Here is a 16,156-nt window from a genome sequence, read left to right as displayed (position 1 = left end):
AATACCAGACTACCTGACCTGCCTCTTGAGAAATCTGTATGCAGGTCAGGAAGCAAAAGTTAGAACTGGACATGGAACAACAGACTGGTTCCAAATAGGGAAAGGAGTACGCCAAGGCTGTATATTGTCACCCTGCTTATTTATCTTATATGCAGAGTACATCATGAGAGACGCTGGGCTGGATGAAGCACAAGCTGGAATCAAGATTGCCGGGAGAAATATCAATAACCTCAGATTTGCAGATTACACTACCCTTTGGCAGGAAGTGAAGAAGAACTAAAGAGCCTCTTGATGAAAGTGAAAGAGGAGAGCAAAAAAGTTGGCTTAAAACTCAACATTCAGAAAACTAAGATCATGGCATCCGGTCTCATCACTTAATGGCAAATAGATGGGGAAACAGTGGAAACTTGGCTGACTTTATTTTTTTGGCTCCAAAATCACTACAGATGGTGACTGCAGCCATGAAATTAAAAGACGCTTGCTCCTTGGAAGGAAAGTTATGACCAAACTAGACAGCATATTAAAAAGCAGAGACATTACTTTGCCAACAAAGTTCCGTCTAGTCAAGGCTATGGTTTTTCCAGTAGTCATGTATGGATGTGAGAGTTGGACTGTGAAGAAAGCTGAGCACTGAAGAATTGATGCTTTTGAACTGTGGTGTTGGATAAGACTCTTGAGAGTCCCTTGGACTGCAAGGAGATCCAACCAGTCCATCCTAAAAGAGATCAGTTCTGGGTGTTCATTGGAAGGACTGATGTTGAAGCTGAAACTCCAATACTTTGGCCACCTGATGTGAAGAGCTGACTCATTTGAAAAGACTCTGATGCTGGGAAAGGTTGAAGGCAGGAGGAGAAGGGGACGACAGAGGATGAGATGGTTGGATGGCATCACTGACTCAATGGACACAAGTTTGGGTAAACTCCAGGAGTTGGTGATGGATAGGGAGGTTTGGCGTGCTGCAGTCCATGGGGTTGCAAAGAGTCAGATACAACTGAGTTACTGAACTGAACTATGTATTTCTAGTTATTTATTCTAACATTTGATCACACAAAGTGATGTATTTTCCTCAAGGGTAAACTGTCTAGATATATCATGACGTTCAAAAAATAAAATCTCTATAGTGCACTTAAAGACTGTGTTTTTCTGTGTATACAAACCCTACTTACAACACAGTACCCTGTGATGTGAGCCTTCTAGATATTGAATAAATTTTTGTTTGTTTTGGTTAATTGGCACTATATCTAAAAAAGCAATATTAAAGTATATATTATACTAATAATACCTAATTATGAAGTATAAATAACAAAGTCAAGATGGATCAATGAGGGGTATACACAAGTCAAATTGAATTTAAAACTTGTTAAAATTCAAATGGGCAATTTTTAAAAAGCATCAACATAACATTTTGACATTGACAACATGGGTGATATTTCTTTCAAATATATTTTTAAATATTCCAAATGTTACACAATGTGATAGTGTTTCTTAAACTTATTCAATGAGTATTTTTAAATTATACAAATGTAGAGAAAATACTGAATAGTATAATAGACCACAAAGTACCTACATCTCAGACATTTAAAATATATGTAGAAATTTAAGATAAAGGAAGTCATAATATGATTGTTCCTGTAAGGAAGCTTTTTAGGCATTATGTCCATTATAAAAAGGCCATTGGAAAACTGGAGGGTGGAATTGTGATTCTTGAGAGCTTAGAAAAAGTTTTCTCCTTCTTAATGTCCCTGTAGTACTTAATTGCTCTTTTTTAAAAATTCATTTCTTACTGGAAGATAATTGCTTTACAATATTGTGGTTTCTATCATACACCAGCATGAATCAGCCAAGGTATACATACGTCCCCTCCCTCCTGAACCCCTCTTTCACCTCCCACCCCATCCCACCCCTCTAGATTGTCACAGAGTTAAATTCCCTGTGTCACATAGCAAATCCCCACTTGCTATGTATTTAACATATGGTAATGTATGTTTCCATGCTACTCTCTCATTTCATCCCCCCTTCTCTTTTCCCCACTGTGTCCACAAGTCTGTTCTCTATGTCTGTATCTCCATTGCTGCCCTGCAAATGGGTTCATCAGTACCATCTTTCTAGATTCCATACATATGCATTAATATTTGTCTTTCTCCTTTTTAAAAAGCATCAAGGTCACATTTTGACATTTTGTGTCTAAGAGCTGGTTAATGAAAGGAAGCAAAGCATAAGGAACATGTGGAATCCCTGCCACCTGCCCATACTTTCTGTGTGTGTGTATGTGTGTGTGTGTGTGTGTGTAACTGCTTACAGTATCATAGTAAGCTCTTCAATGTAAAGGTAATATTTGTCTTTCTCTTTCTGACTTATTTCACTCTGTATAATAGGCTCTAGTTTCATCCAGTTCATTAGGACTGATTCAAATGTGTTCTTTTTTATAGCTGGGTAATATCCCATTGTATATGCATAGCACAATTTCTTTATCCATTCATCTGTCAGTGGACCTCTAGGTTGCTTCCATGTCCTAGCTATTATAAAAGGTGATGCCATGAACACAGGTCCATGCATCTTCTTTCAATTATGGTTTTCTCAGGGTATACACCCAGCAATGGTATTGTTGGGCCACATGGTAGTTCTATTCCTAGTGTTTTAAGGAACTTCCATGCTGTTCTTCATAGTGGCTATATCAATTTACATTCTTACCAACAGTTATTGCTCACTTTTACATCATGCTCCTGAGTCTTAAATTGGGATTATATACAAATAACACTCAATAAACATACTTTGAGTTGGATCTTATTCTAAACCCTGGAGATTATGAGATGTACTAATTCCACTCCTCCAGAATCATATAATCTGGTAATGTAGACAAATAGGGAAATAAAAAATTATTACTACACAATATGCTGGGTGGTAAATCAGAAGAACTCATAGGAAACAAAATTCACCAATAAATGTATGCATCCCCCATTAACCTGTAGGCTCCCTGATGACAAAGGCCAGGCACTCTTCAATACACAGGCCTCTGGGTTTCTTACCTGGCATGGGTTCAGAAAATATTGGCTTAATTATGTGTTGTTGAGTTGAGGGCAACCAGACTAGTAAGCCATCTGGAAATTATTTGTTGAAAGACTTAAACTAACTAGGCATGTTTCACCCAAATGAAAGATTACATAGGACATTTAGTCTTCAACTATTTCAAAGACTGTCACATAGTGTAGGGAATGAACTTATTCCGTAATTTTCCAGAGGGTAAAATCTTCCATGCATTCATCCTGGTTCTAATGTCTGAAATGTTACAAAATAAGTCTCCAACATGCAATACAACCTTGGCATTGCTGAAGAAGAAAAAAGTATAGGTTTTGAAGTAAATTTAAATACAGTGAATATTAGAGATAGGTTTGATTGTAGTTTTTCCAGTCATATTTAACTATTGTTCCTAATAGTCACATTTTGTGCTATGCATTAATCAACATCTCAGAACCTTATGATAATTCCTAACTATAATTATGTTCTTATTTGGTTGCAAGTCATGTCTGACTCTTTTGCCACCCCATGGACAGTAGCCCATCAGGCTCCTCTGTCCGTGGGATTACCCAGGCAAGAATACTAGAGTGGGCTGCCATTTCCTTCTCCAGGGGATCTTCCCAATCCAAGGATAGAGTTTGCACCTCCTGCATTTTCAGGAGGATCCCTTACCACTGAGCTACCAGGGAAGTCCTGTTATAATTTATTATTTATTTATTATATTATAATTATACATTATAGTCTAGCTGTAATTCATTTCCCTAAATTTAAAGGTAATAGATATTGATGTGATCTGAATGTGTGTCCTTCCTAAAATTCATATACTGAAATCCTAATGCTCAATGTGATGATATTAGGAAATGGGACTTTTGGGAGGTGAATAGGTCCTGAGGATGAAGCTCTCATGAATGGGATTAGTGTCCTTATAAAAGAGATCTCATGGAACTCCCCAACCCCTTATGCCATGTGAGAACACAATGAGGAGTCTGTAACCCAGAAGAAGGCCCTTACTCAACCATACCATCACCCTGATCTCAGACATCCAGCCTCCAGAACTGTGAGGAATAAAATTCTGCTGTTGATAAGCTGCCTAATCCATGGTATTTTGTTACTGCATCCTAAATGAACTAAGAAGATAACAACGTCCTTAACTGAAAATGAGAGTTTTGCTCTTGAATATGCATTTCAAATCAGCTAGTCTTAATTATATCCCACTGAATTAGTTGATTAATAAACTTCGCCAACTCCCATTTTATGAAAACAAAGCCCTTGAAGCTACCTTGGGGATAGGAAGTGGGAGCTAGATATCCTGACGAGAGCCTCCTACAATCTTAGTGCTTAAAGCGTTACACAGAGGAACACAAAAATGTCATGATAAACATGCCCCCAGAATGGAAGAATATTTTGTCATCACAAAAGTAAAGTGTGATTCTTATCTTTGGCTAGCACTGTTACCCATTTTTCTAGAGTAAGAGGAGGTTTGGTGGACTCCCCTGGAAGGCAGGGCATCCGTCCCACCATCAGCTGGAGGCCAAGGCCTTGCAGCCTCAGCCCTCCAAACACAGCAGCTTGTGCCTGTGACAAATGGCTCACTGAGCCACAGATCCTAGTAACTCAAGGAGCCAATGCTAACAATGGCATTAGCGCACTTCCTCTTCCAGCTTCATCCCAGATGCTTATGGAAAAGTCCCTCCACTTCCACCACAACCCCTCCCCCTCCAGTCCCTCTGGAAAATGCTGTCACATGATGGCCTTAGTACCAAACCTCTTCACCAAGAGCATCCATCAGTGTCACGTTTCCAGAGGTACAATTGCTGCATTATGGTCATGTTTGTGGGATGAAGATTGAATTGAGGCCATAGAACCCATCTCAGTGGCCAATATTCGATTCACTTTCCAGCCTAAGAGGAATTTTGGGTGATTCTGTCTACCCAATTTAGGCTCAGCTAGAGTGCCGCTGCTGTATAAAAATGGGCACGCCACTGCTCTAACACTGATACTTTTGATGCTATTTATAACTCCCGTAGTGACAGGTCCTATAGAACAATAACCTGTTGGAACTATATGCATATATGTGGTTGGATCTCAAAAAATTTACACAGGAAAGTTTGAGTCCTTTAATCTTTGAGTTTTAGAAAAATAATGATCTTTTTTTTTTCCATTTATTTTTATTAGTTGGAGGCTAATTACTTTACAATATTGTAGTGGTTTTTGCCATACATTGATAAGGCTTCTTTGGAGGGTGTTAAAAATACAAAATTTATTTGTGGTTTTAAAAACACCTTCTGTCACTATCCAGCATGATCAGGTTTATGAAGCTAAAAGGGGAGTTGCTGTCGCTGTTTAGTCGCTAAGTTGTGTCCGACTCTTCTGCAGCCCCATGGACCGCAGCCTGCCACCTCTATCCATGGGGTTAGAATGAGACAAATGAGTGCAGGAGGCCGTCTACTTGTACTCAGATCTGCTTGGCAGTAATAATTAGAGAAGAATCCATTAGGAAGAAAAGAAGTGATTGTTCCTATCTATTATCTAATCTGCTTTCACAGAAAAAGATTACAGTAAACAGCTATTCTTCCACAAATTCCGTCCTTACTACAGTGCTGGACCAGCCCAAATTCTGGTGGAAAAGGTCTAACACACAAACTGTTGGTTAACAACTAGGCTGTCTTTATAGTTGTTTCAGGGGGAGTTGAAAATAATTTCACAGACTGTTTTCTTGGACTTTCATCTGGAAAAAGTTCACTATTTATTTTAACCGCCATAGTGAAAGAAAATTTCCTTATCAAGAGCTGTTATTAAAAAGGTGATCTTCATTTACTGACCCTTAGAAGGAACAGTCACTGAATTCAACCATTTATTTAACCTGGAAAGATTTCATGAAGCTCCACCCAGGGCTGGCACCTCACTAGACGCTGAGGATACAGGGATGAGCAGGGTGGCCATTGGCGCCTCCTCAGGACCTAAGATCCAGCAGACTGAATAACTGAACTTCCCAGAGGCTCTTCTTCTACCGTCCTTTAGCATCATTTACAACTAGTTCTTTCTCGTAGAAGATGACCGAAAATAAAGCTTTATTTACCCTTACTTGGAACAAGTTGAGGTATTCATAAGCAGATAAATTAAAAATATGCTCTCATGCATGAGCATTCTTATGTTAGTATCTTGAGAACTTTTAAAAGCTTATGTGAGAGGACTTCCCTGATGGTCCAGTGGCTAAGACTCAGTGCTCCCAGCGCAGGGGGCCCAGGTTCCATTCCCAGCAAGGGAACTCTACACCACATGTCACAACCGAGGTCACAGGCCACAACTAAAGATCGGGCATGCTGCAACAAAAATCAAAGATCCCACAGGCCGCAATTAAGACTCGGTGCACCCAAAACAAATAAATAAAGATTAAGGGGAAAAAAGCTATGTGAGGAAGACAGGTAGTTCTTGCCTTTGGTATGATGTTCATGAAGTTGAAGGAGTGACTTCAAGGACTCGGCACTCTCAAACTCCTGAGTGTTCTGGAGGAACTCTTCTGCTTGGTCTATTTTAATGGCAAACTACAACAGAAATACAAGGGAAACACATTTGAAAAGATAAAAACCGAAGTGCCACATTTGGTTATATGTAAATGTTTTCCATGAATTATTGGCCTAACCCATTGTGTGTGTGTTTCTGGGATGATGTGTGTGTTTGTGTGAGCATGTGCTAGCTCACATGTTTGTATGAGGTTTGTGTGCCCATGTAGTCAATTTGCAAAGTGCCGAGATAAGAACTTTCCTCTGTCTGCTTTGCATTTCTTTCACACCTGGAAACACATATGTATGCTGAAATAAACCCATTTGGTTACAGTTCTAATGTCTATTGAAATTTTCAAGTAAAATTATTGTCTCCCATGTAACAAATACAGCTGCTGTCAACATTCTAAAGCAGTTTCTCAAAGAACAACCACAATGTTTGTTAAAAGAAACCTACAAAAGTTTGTGTAGCCAGTAACCTATATAGTTATTAGTAAATTTAACTTAAAAATCCACTTAAAGAGGTTGAAATACATAGTTGATTCTTGATAATTAGATGTAGAATTAAAAAAATGTAAGTCTCAGAACATAGCCTAATCCCATCTCTACACTTGATTTTAGGGCTAAGAAATTATGTCTAATCCTATTTCTTATACAAAGCAAAATACATATATTTGTACAGAAAGTGGTCCAAATAGAAACATATCAAAGGGTTATATTTGTGAGAAGGAATAGGATTAGAGACAGATGAGGAATGGCGTTTAGCTTTTAAATCTATAATATGTAATTTATTTGAATTTTTTATCAATAATTTTATGTGCCTTTATTCAAATAAAAATGAAATTAGATGCAGCAAAAAAGAAAAGTGGAAAATGTCTCCTCTACTTCAAGGAAAAAAAAGAGAACGGCTATTTGACACCCTAAATGGTAAGGAACATGACCAGCCTCTCTTTGTATTTCTCCATAGAGGTAGTATGAAAGGGAGATGCTCAAAGTGATGTCAAGATTCTCAGGGGAATGAGCAAATTTTAGAAAAGAGCAAAACATACTCGGTAATGCTAGTACAGTATATGTGTGTGTGTGTGCGTACTCAGTAGCTCTGTCGTGTCTGACTCTTTGTGACCCCACGGACTGTAACTCGTCAGGCTCCTCTGTCCATGGGGTTTCCCAGGCAAGAATACTGGGGTGGGTTGCCATTTCCTCCTCCAGGGGATCTTCCTGACTCAGGAATCAAACCCACGTCTCTTGCATCTCCTGCACTGGCAGGTGGATTCTTTGCCACTGCCTCACCTGGGAAGCCCACAGTATATCCACAGTAGTAGACAAATAACTCTTTTATTTCAGCATGAACGTTCAAAGGAAACCATTACCATTTATGAGAGCATTCAAATCAACACATTCACCTTTGGATGATGTATAGAATAAACTCATAAAAGAGAAGTATCAGTGAGAAAGACACAAAAGCCTATCACAGTGCCTGTCATCTTTTTCAAGTTTTATCCAAACTCTCATCTTTGGATTTTGTGATATCTAATATTTTTATGTGACAATTTAAAGATCTATCGTGTTTGATTATTACAGCAACATAAAATCCAGTTATAAATGGCATGGAAAGATGAGAGAGCAATTGCTAAGCACACCCGCTTCTGAAATACAGAGAAGGCTTCCACCATCCTGTTAGAACCAGCAGATAAACAGCTGCTGTCAACTGGGGACAGTGTTCCTAAACTGAAGAACAGTGTTTTAGAATAGAATAACCTATATGATAGTTAAGCCTGTGAGTCTGAAGTCATCTTGTACTAACCATCAACCACGTAATAACAAGTCATTTTGCATTTCTAAAGAACTGCATGCACACAGTTCACTAAGGACATCCTATCTATACATTGTTTACATCTCTAAATCATTCTATTTCTAACAGTTGATTATAAGGATATTCTTTGAAGAGAAATTTCAAAGGAAAAACAAAACCCTGGGGGGTGATTTGGTTTTTCCTGTAGATCATTACAAGAAATTTTGTAGTCACTGTGTAACTTATACCTATATTTCAACTTATTGTTTGACATATTTTTTAAAAAGACAACCCAATAAAGAAACAATGCTTTACTCAGAAAATCTTCCCTAATGTTCTATATTAACCGTTATCTCAGGGATATTTTCTTTTCCCTACTTTTCTTCTTTTTACAGTCAGTATAGGATGGAATTGGCAACAGGGGGACACTTTTCAAAGACCCTATTCTTAGTTTTGCTTACACAAGGGGCAGGGAAAATCATGTAGGAGTTTTCCATCAGCTAAGTATGAAGTGGTTCACAAAATTGGAAGGAGGATAATATAAGAAACTTCATTTTTTCACTAGGAATCAGAGTACTGGGCTGAATTATGGGTTGACTTAGGAAGTATAATTCCTTTTACTTTATGTAGTATATGGAAGTCATTTCTCATCATATAGAAAATCAGCTAGTATTAATGCTCCTACACAGTGAGAAACAAATATTGGACTTCATGTTTGAAAAAAGATAACTTCCTGTGCTCAGGCAACCTGAATTTCAAGCGCAGTTAATACTTATACCTCACCTACTAAGACAAAATGAATCAGATATGGCTATAATTGGACCCCTGTAGGTGTATTTCACCTGGTTTATTTCTTTTCAGGAAAGAAAACTGTCCATGGGACTTTTTCCCGAAATAATCTGTGCATTGGACTTCGTTGTGCAAACTGTGAAAAACAAACCTTGAAAGTTACAATAAGGTTTTTTACTCCTTTTAACTTTTAAACGAGTTCATGATACATGAGATTGTCTACCTCAATTTTAATGTTCTTTAACTAATCTTCTTTCTTTCATTATTTTGGATTTAAGTCCTGAATTTTCAGTTTGGAAATATCATATTTTTCAAAGCTAGGGCTTTGTCATAATGAAGCAGTGCTCTCACATCAAAATGAATGAACTGCCACTTGACAGAGAAGTTAGAAGTGACATTTCCAGTAACTACCTTACACTAAATAGAACACCTCCTCTGAAACTGTTCTTTGAGTCTCACATTTTGAAACTGGGTTCTTCAAAAAACGGCAGAATTCAAGAAAAATCATGACCTTCTTAGGTCCAGGACTTTTTCCTTCCATATATTTTAATGAGCTCAAACTACAGAAATTCAACTACATGCCTTAGAGAGTACTCTATCATATGCTATGCTGACAAGTCAAACATTCTATGGACTATTATTCTGCAGTTGCCTTATCATAAGAAGCAGAAGAAACTGCGTCCTCCAACTGGTAGTTAACAGGAACATGTTAGAACAGCATTTCCTAGTAATCCTATAATCAGAGGTAATTGTTTGATTTAGTAATTGTATTATTATTACCTAAAGAGAGAAATATATCAAAATGGATTATGGGTAAAAATTCCCATTTTTACTTAATATTTGCCAATTTTAATTAATTGCACTTATCTTTTGTTTGAAGGTATACATTCAAAATACTAAAACTTTTATTTTGACAATTAAAGTTTAAATGTATATAACTTGGTTATTCTGCTGTTTTAAAAAATATCTGATCACAATGTCTATTCAGAAAGAAAGGATTTTCAGGAGTGTCATCCATTTACTCTGAAGTGGAGAAGGGAAACTCTTTTTAACAAACCTCCAAGGCATTTTCAAAAAACTCAGAGGTCAGTCTGAGAAGCTCCCTCCTTCTCTCAAGCATGGAGACCAGGGCTGCCCATGCTTCGCCCAGAGTTTTGGCCATGGCGTCATAGACCTGACTCTGATCCTTGTTCTCTTCAGCAGTCCTATCTGCTTCTTGCAGGAGTTCCCAGACTCGATCTTCCAAAACCTAAGGCCAGGGGAAAAAAAGGCAGAGTGTCACTCTGTGTAAGAACTTGGGATCATATTTTAAACACCTAGATTTTTGAAATTGCATGTAGTTTAGGAAGGCCTAGAAGAGAATTTATAAACACAAATTGTGCAGGCAGGTAGTAATGCATCCAGGAGACAGCAGTTGAGACTATGGTAAACTGGGGAGCATGGCCAGGCTAAAGGCATCCACATTTGAATGTTGTTGAAACACCATAGAGATTTATTTTAAAAAATGCAATGATTACATACACAGGGGCACAGAATACTATACCAACTTCACATTACACAAAAAGAGAACTAATTGAAACACTTCTAGGAAGGAGTAATCATGAAAAAAATTGTGAGAAATGAACCCAGTAAAACTTTTTATTTGAAATAGTTGTTACTGTTAACAAGCTTGTGAAGCTTAATGCAAATGTTAAGAGTAAGTTCTTGAAAGTGAAAAGTCATAAGTAAAAATTAGAATGTCTGTAACCAACACTGCATATTGCTTGAACAAAATGTGGAAGATGTGCTTTCATAATTGTCTCATTTGGGGGTAGGAGGAGGATCCCACAGATGCTACTCTATTCTTGATATTGGCACCAAAATCAAGGCACAATTTTAAAATATAATACATTAACAATAACATGAATAAATTCTGAAATGTCAACATAAAAGGAAACTAAACATGTGATGATGCAAAATATAACAAAGAAAATAAATAAGAATACATTTATTATGACACACAAAACAAAATGATAGGAATATAATCAAATATCAGTTAACACTCAAAACATGAATGAGTTAATTTTTTCAATTAAAAGGCAAACAGTATCAGATTAAGGGGAAAAAATTCAACTAATTTATATTTGCTGGAGTCATCCCTCAACTAAAAAGATATAAAATCTTAAAGAGATGAGATATACTAGCAGAGACAAAAATAAAGGAGAATTAGCTATGTTAATCTCAGACAAATTAGGAATCAAAACAAAAAAATCATTGTGATTAAAAAACAGTACTTTATATTGATAAATTATACAATTTGCCAGGGAAATAAGACACTCATGATGTTTATATTTATGACATTAAAATATTTAAAGTAGGTATGTGCGTGCGTGCTAAGTCGCCTCAGTCATGTCCAACTCTTTGACACCCTATGAACTGTAGCCTGCCAGGCTCCTTTGTCTCTGGGATTCTCCAGGCAATAAAACCAGAGTGGGTGGCCCTGTCCTTCTCCAGGGGGTATTCTTGACCCAGGGATTGGATCCACATTTTTTAACTCTCCTGCACTGGCAGATGGGTTTTTTACCACTGGTGCCACCTATACTCAGTCAGACCAAAATGCAATACAAGTAGAAATAAACAACAAAAGACTAGATGATAAAAGAAATCTCTTAGAAATTTTAAGAAAACACTTTAAAGAAAAATTCCTAGATCAAATAAAGAAAAAACTATAAATACAGGCTACTTAGAAGAAAAAAATAACAATGAGGCTACTATGTTTAAAACTTAAGATACACAGATATTTTATGCTTAGATGAAATTCATAGCATTAGACAACTTTGTTTTTGAAAGAAAAAATACATTAAACATTCAAGTTTAAATTATAGAAAAAGACTCATAAATTAAGACAAAAATTAAAGGGGATTAACTTATTCAATATAAAATCAGAAATTAACAAATGAGAGGTAAATATAAGAATCGATTTTTTTAAAGGTTGAGTCATTGAAAAACCAAATGAAATATAAAAAGATCTGACAGGTGGGATCAAGACGGCAGAGTGGGAAGATCCTGAGCTCATGTCCTCCCACAGGCAAACCAACACTACAACTACATATAGAACAACTCATTCTGAGAAACATCTGAAGACTAGTATAATGGCTCTCCCAAAATTAAGGAAAATTTTGAAAACTACATCAAGATGGAGAGAAGTGGCAGAAGTGTAATGTAGTCAGTATACACACCACCAGCGCAGGGACCCACAAGTGGGAAGGGATACCACAAATTTGAACATCCTAAGGAGCAAGGGGTTCGAGCCCCATGATGGGCATCTCAGCCTTTGGTACCAGCAGTGGTAGGACAAGGCTCCCTTAGCTGACTTTAAAAACCAGCAGGGCTCATGTAGAGCTAGAGCACTATGCTAAAGTGAGACTCTTAAGAGGCTTGAACACTAACTTACTCACTTGAGTCTCAGTGTAGAGGCAAAAGTTTGAAAAGTGCCTGTTGCTCTAGCCAGCCTGCCAAAGTTGTCCAGCACATGCAGTCTATTAACACATAGAAGATGAAGAAAAGTTATGACCAATCTAGACAGCATATTAAAAAGCAGAGACATTACTTTGCCGACAAAGGTCCATCTATTCAAAGCTATGGTTTTTCCAGTAGTTATGTATGGATGTGAGAGTTGGGCCATGAAGAAAGCTGAGCGCCAAAGAATTGATGCTTTGAACTGTGGCATTGGAGAAGACTCTGTGAGGGTTCCTTGGACTACAAGGAGATCAAACCAGTCAATCCCAAAGGAAATCAGTCCTGAATATTCATTGGAAGGACTGATGCTGAAGTTGAAGCTCCAATACTTTGGCCACCTGATGCGAAGAACTGACTTGTTGGAAAAGACCCTGATGCTGGGAAAGATTGAAGGTGGGAAGAGAAGAGGATGACAGAGGATTAGATGATCGAATGGCATCGCCGACTTGATGGACATGGGTTTGAGCAAGCTCCGGGAATTGGTGAAGGACAGGGAAGCCTGGCGTGCTGCAGTCCATGGGGTCACAAAGAGTTAGACATGACTGACTGACTGAACTGATGCTCCTACTCAAGATCACACCTTCAAGATTGGGAGAAGTAACTGCTTTGTCTAACCCATAGAAACAAACACAGAAAACCAAACAAAAAAGAGGAATTTGTTCCAAATGAAAGAACAAGATAAAACCAATGGTTTTACCCTGATGAAAAAAAACCTAATGAAATGGAGATAAGTATTAGGTTGATACACAAGTAATTGTGGATTCAGACCATGAATTTTAAATCTTTTTAACTAGCCTCGAACACATCTTTACTAATCAAAATAGAAACCATTACAATCAACACATTGTTGCCGATGAGAAATACGTTTGTTTACTCCTGTAGCGTAAAAATCCATGCTTCAGGATTCGATGAACTCTTGGAAAGCATTTTCTGCCTCCTGCTGGTTGTGGAAACATTTTCCCTGCAAAAAGTTGTTGAGATGCTTGAAGAAGTGGTAACTGGTTGACAAGAGGTCAGGTGAATATGGTGGATGAGGCACAACTTTGTAGCCCAAATCGTTCAACTTTTGAAGCTTTGATTGTGTGATGCACAGAAGAATTGGGCCCATTCTGTTGACCAACACTAGCTGCAGGCATTGCGTTTCTCAGCATCTCATTGATTTGCTGGGCATATTTCTCAGATGTAACAGGTTTTGCAGGAAAGCTGTAGTGAATCAGACTGTCAGCAGACCACCAAACTGAACACCAGGTCTTTTTCGGTGTAAGTCTGGTTTTAGGAAGTGCTTTGGAGCTTCTTCTCGGTCCATCCGGAGCTGGACATTGCAGGTTGTCACATAAAATTCACTTTTCAATGCACATCACAATCCGATCAAAAAATGCTTTGTTGTTGTTGTGTAGAATAAGAAAAGACACTTCAAAACAACAAATTTTTTGATTTTCGATCAGCTCATGAGGCAACTATTTACCAAGCTTTTTCAACTTTCCAATTTGCTTCAAATGCTGAATTAGCACAAAATGGTCAACACTTAGATCTTCAGCAACTTCTCATGTAGTTGTAAGAGGATTAACTTCAATGATTGCTCTTAATTCATCACTGTCACTTTCTGATTGCCAGCCACTGCACTTCTCATCTTCAAGGCTGTTGTCTCCTTTGCAAAACTTCTTAAATCACCACCACACTGTATGTTCATTAGCAGTTCCTGCATCAAATGCATTGTTGATGTTGCAAGTTGTCTCTGCTGCTTTACAACCCATTTTGAACTTGAATAAAAAATCAGTCAAATTTGCTTTTTGTCTAATATCATTTCTATAGTCTAAAATAAACAGCAAGTAATAAGTCATCAGCAAAAAAAAAAAAGGAGAAATGAGCATTTAAAATGATGTATAACATAACCACATTTAAGAATGTATTCCAGTATCAAAGGGCAAAGTTCAACAATGTAAAACTGCAATTACTTTTGCACCAACCTAACAATTGCCTGATAAAAAAGTACAAAATGAAACTGTTAGTTGTTCAGTCATGTCTGACTCCTTGTGACCCCAGGGACTGTAATCTGCCAGACTCCTCAATCCATGGAATTCTCCAGGCAAGAATACTGGAGTGAGTTGCCATTTCCTTCTCCAGGGGATCTTCCCAACTCAGGGATAGAACCCGTGTCTCCTGTGTCTCCTCCATTGGCAGGCAGATCCTTTAATGTCTGAGTCACTGGAGAAGCCCAAATAGTCCAAAGCAACAGTCATAAAATCACACACCAAACTCAGAAGAATGGAGGAACACAATAAGAATTTCAACAAAGCTAAAAAATATAAAAAATAACCAATCAATATAAAACTGACATAAAAAAAGAACTAAAGAATACAATAACTGAAACAATATACTGGAGGGAATAAACTATAGATTAGATGATGCAGAAGAACACATACACAATCTGAAAGACAAAATAATGGAAATCAGAACAACAATGATAGTTTAAGAAAGCTCTGGGATAAATTGATATTATAAACATTTGCATTACAGGGGTCCCAGGACAAAGAGAGAAAGAGGCATGTTGTTGCAAATGGCTACATTTCATTCTGTTTTGTGGGTGAGTAATATTCCATTGTAAATATACACCACATCTTCTTTATCCATTCATATGTTGAAGGACACGTAGGCTGATTTCAATTCTTGACTATTGTAAATAGTGCTGCAAATAAACATTGGGGTTGCTTGTCACCCTAGCATAGCCAGGTATATTCACAAATGTAAAATTATTTGTTATGTGTTAGACATTCAAGGTTCTCTCATACTTAATAAAGGAAGACAATAAAATTCATAATGCAACAAAGAGCTGGACAATTTCATACTTAATTCAAAACTTCCCTCAGTTAGAGTGGGTTGAACATGCCAACGAACTAACTCTTCAGAGACATCCATTGAATACTTGCCCACTCCACTCTCTTTGGTATTTAGGCTAACCACACATATGATTGTCTAAATTGCCAGGACAGTTAGATCAAATGTGTGTACTTTCTTAGTTTCCTCCTTATGTGCAAAGCTGGCTAATTTTATATTGTCCATGTTTTTTCCATTTTATATATTTATCATTAAAATGGAATAACTTGGCCTCAATTTCTACTTATGAAGGCTCAAGGCTTAAATTAGAAGTTTTAAATTCTAAGATATTGCAATCATATGACAAAGACTGTACAAAGAACTGAAAGCAGAACAATCCCATGACAGAGATGCAGAAGGGAATAAGAAATACTGAGCAATAAACTAATTCTAGAACAAAGCAAGTGAGCACTTAGACTTTCAGTGATATTTCTCAGGTTTGACAAGAAGGTGGTAAGATGAATCTGAAAGTTGGCTACTTCTCTATAAATAGGGTTGTCTTTGGAAGTATATTTAGCCTTATTACATACATATAGGTTTCTCTTAATACTGTTCTTTTCCTACTGACATGACACCTTGTAAACAAATAATACAGGAGTTTTGGGGATAGGCAGCTTGAAGGACTACAGTTCTGGTTTTCTATATTTCCTTGGGATTTTCCCATGACCTCCAGTATGAACTGCAA

At 37.4% G+C, this 16,156-nt stretch overlaps 1 protein-coding gene across 6 annotated transcripts in view; it reads right to left on the bottom strand.

Moving 5' to 3' along the window:
• CCDC141 (coiled-coil domain containing 141) overlaps positions 1-16,156 on the bottom strand; it is a 219,691-nt gene that overhangs the window by 156,810 nt on the left and 46,725 nt on the right. For all 6 annotated transcript variants that reach the window (XM_070475945.1, XM_070475947.1, XM_020903873.2 and 3 more), the window contains exons 3-4: positions 10,157-10,348; positions 6,452-6,560 (exon numbers count right to left, since the gene is read on the bottom strand). In XM_070475945.1, the coding sequence (XP_070332046.1) occupies positions 6,452-6,560; positions 10,157-10,348 (301 nt within the window). The remainder of the gene's footprint in view (positions 1-6,451; positions 6,561-10,156; positions 10,349-16,156) is intronic.

Source organism: Odocoileus virginianus, chromosome 13 (assembly GCF_023699985.2).
Source record: "Odocoileus virginianus isolate 20LAN1187 ecotype Illinois chromosome 13, Ovbor_1.2, whole genome shotgun sequence".
Classification (NCBI taxonomy): Eukaryota; Metazoa; Chordata; class Mammalia; order Artiodactyla; family Cervidae; genus Odocoileus; species Odocoileus virginianus.
The sequence above is the reverse complement of the archived record's forward strand: the minus strand, read 5'-3'. Positions and strand labels throughout refer to the sequence as shown.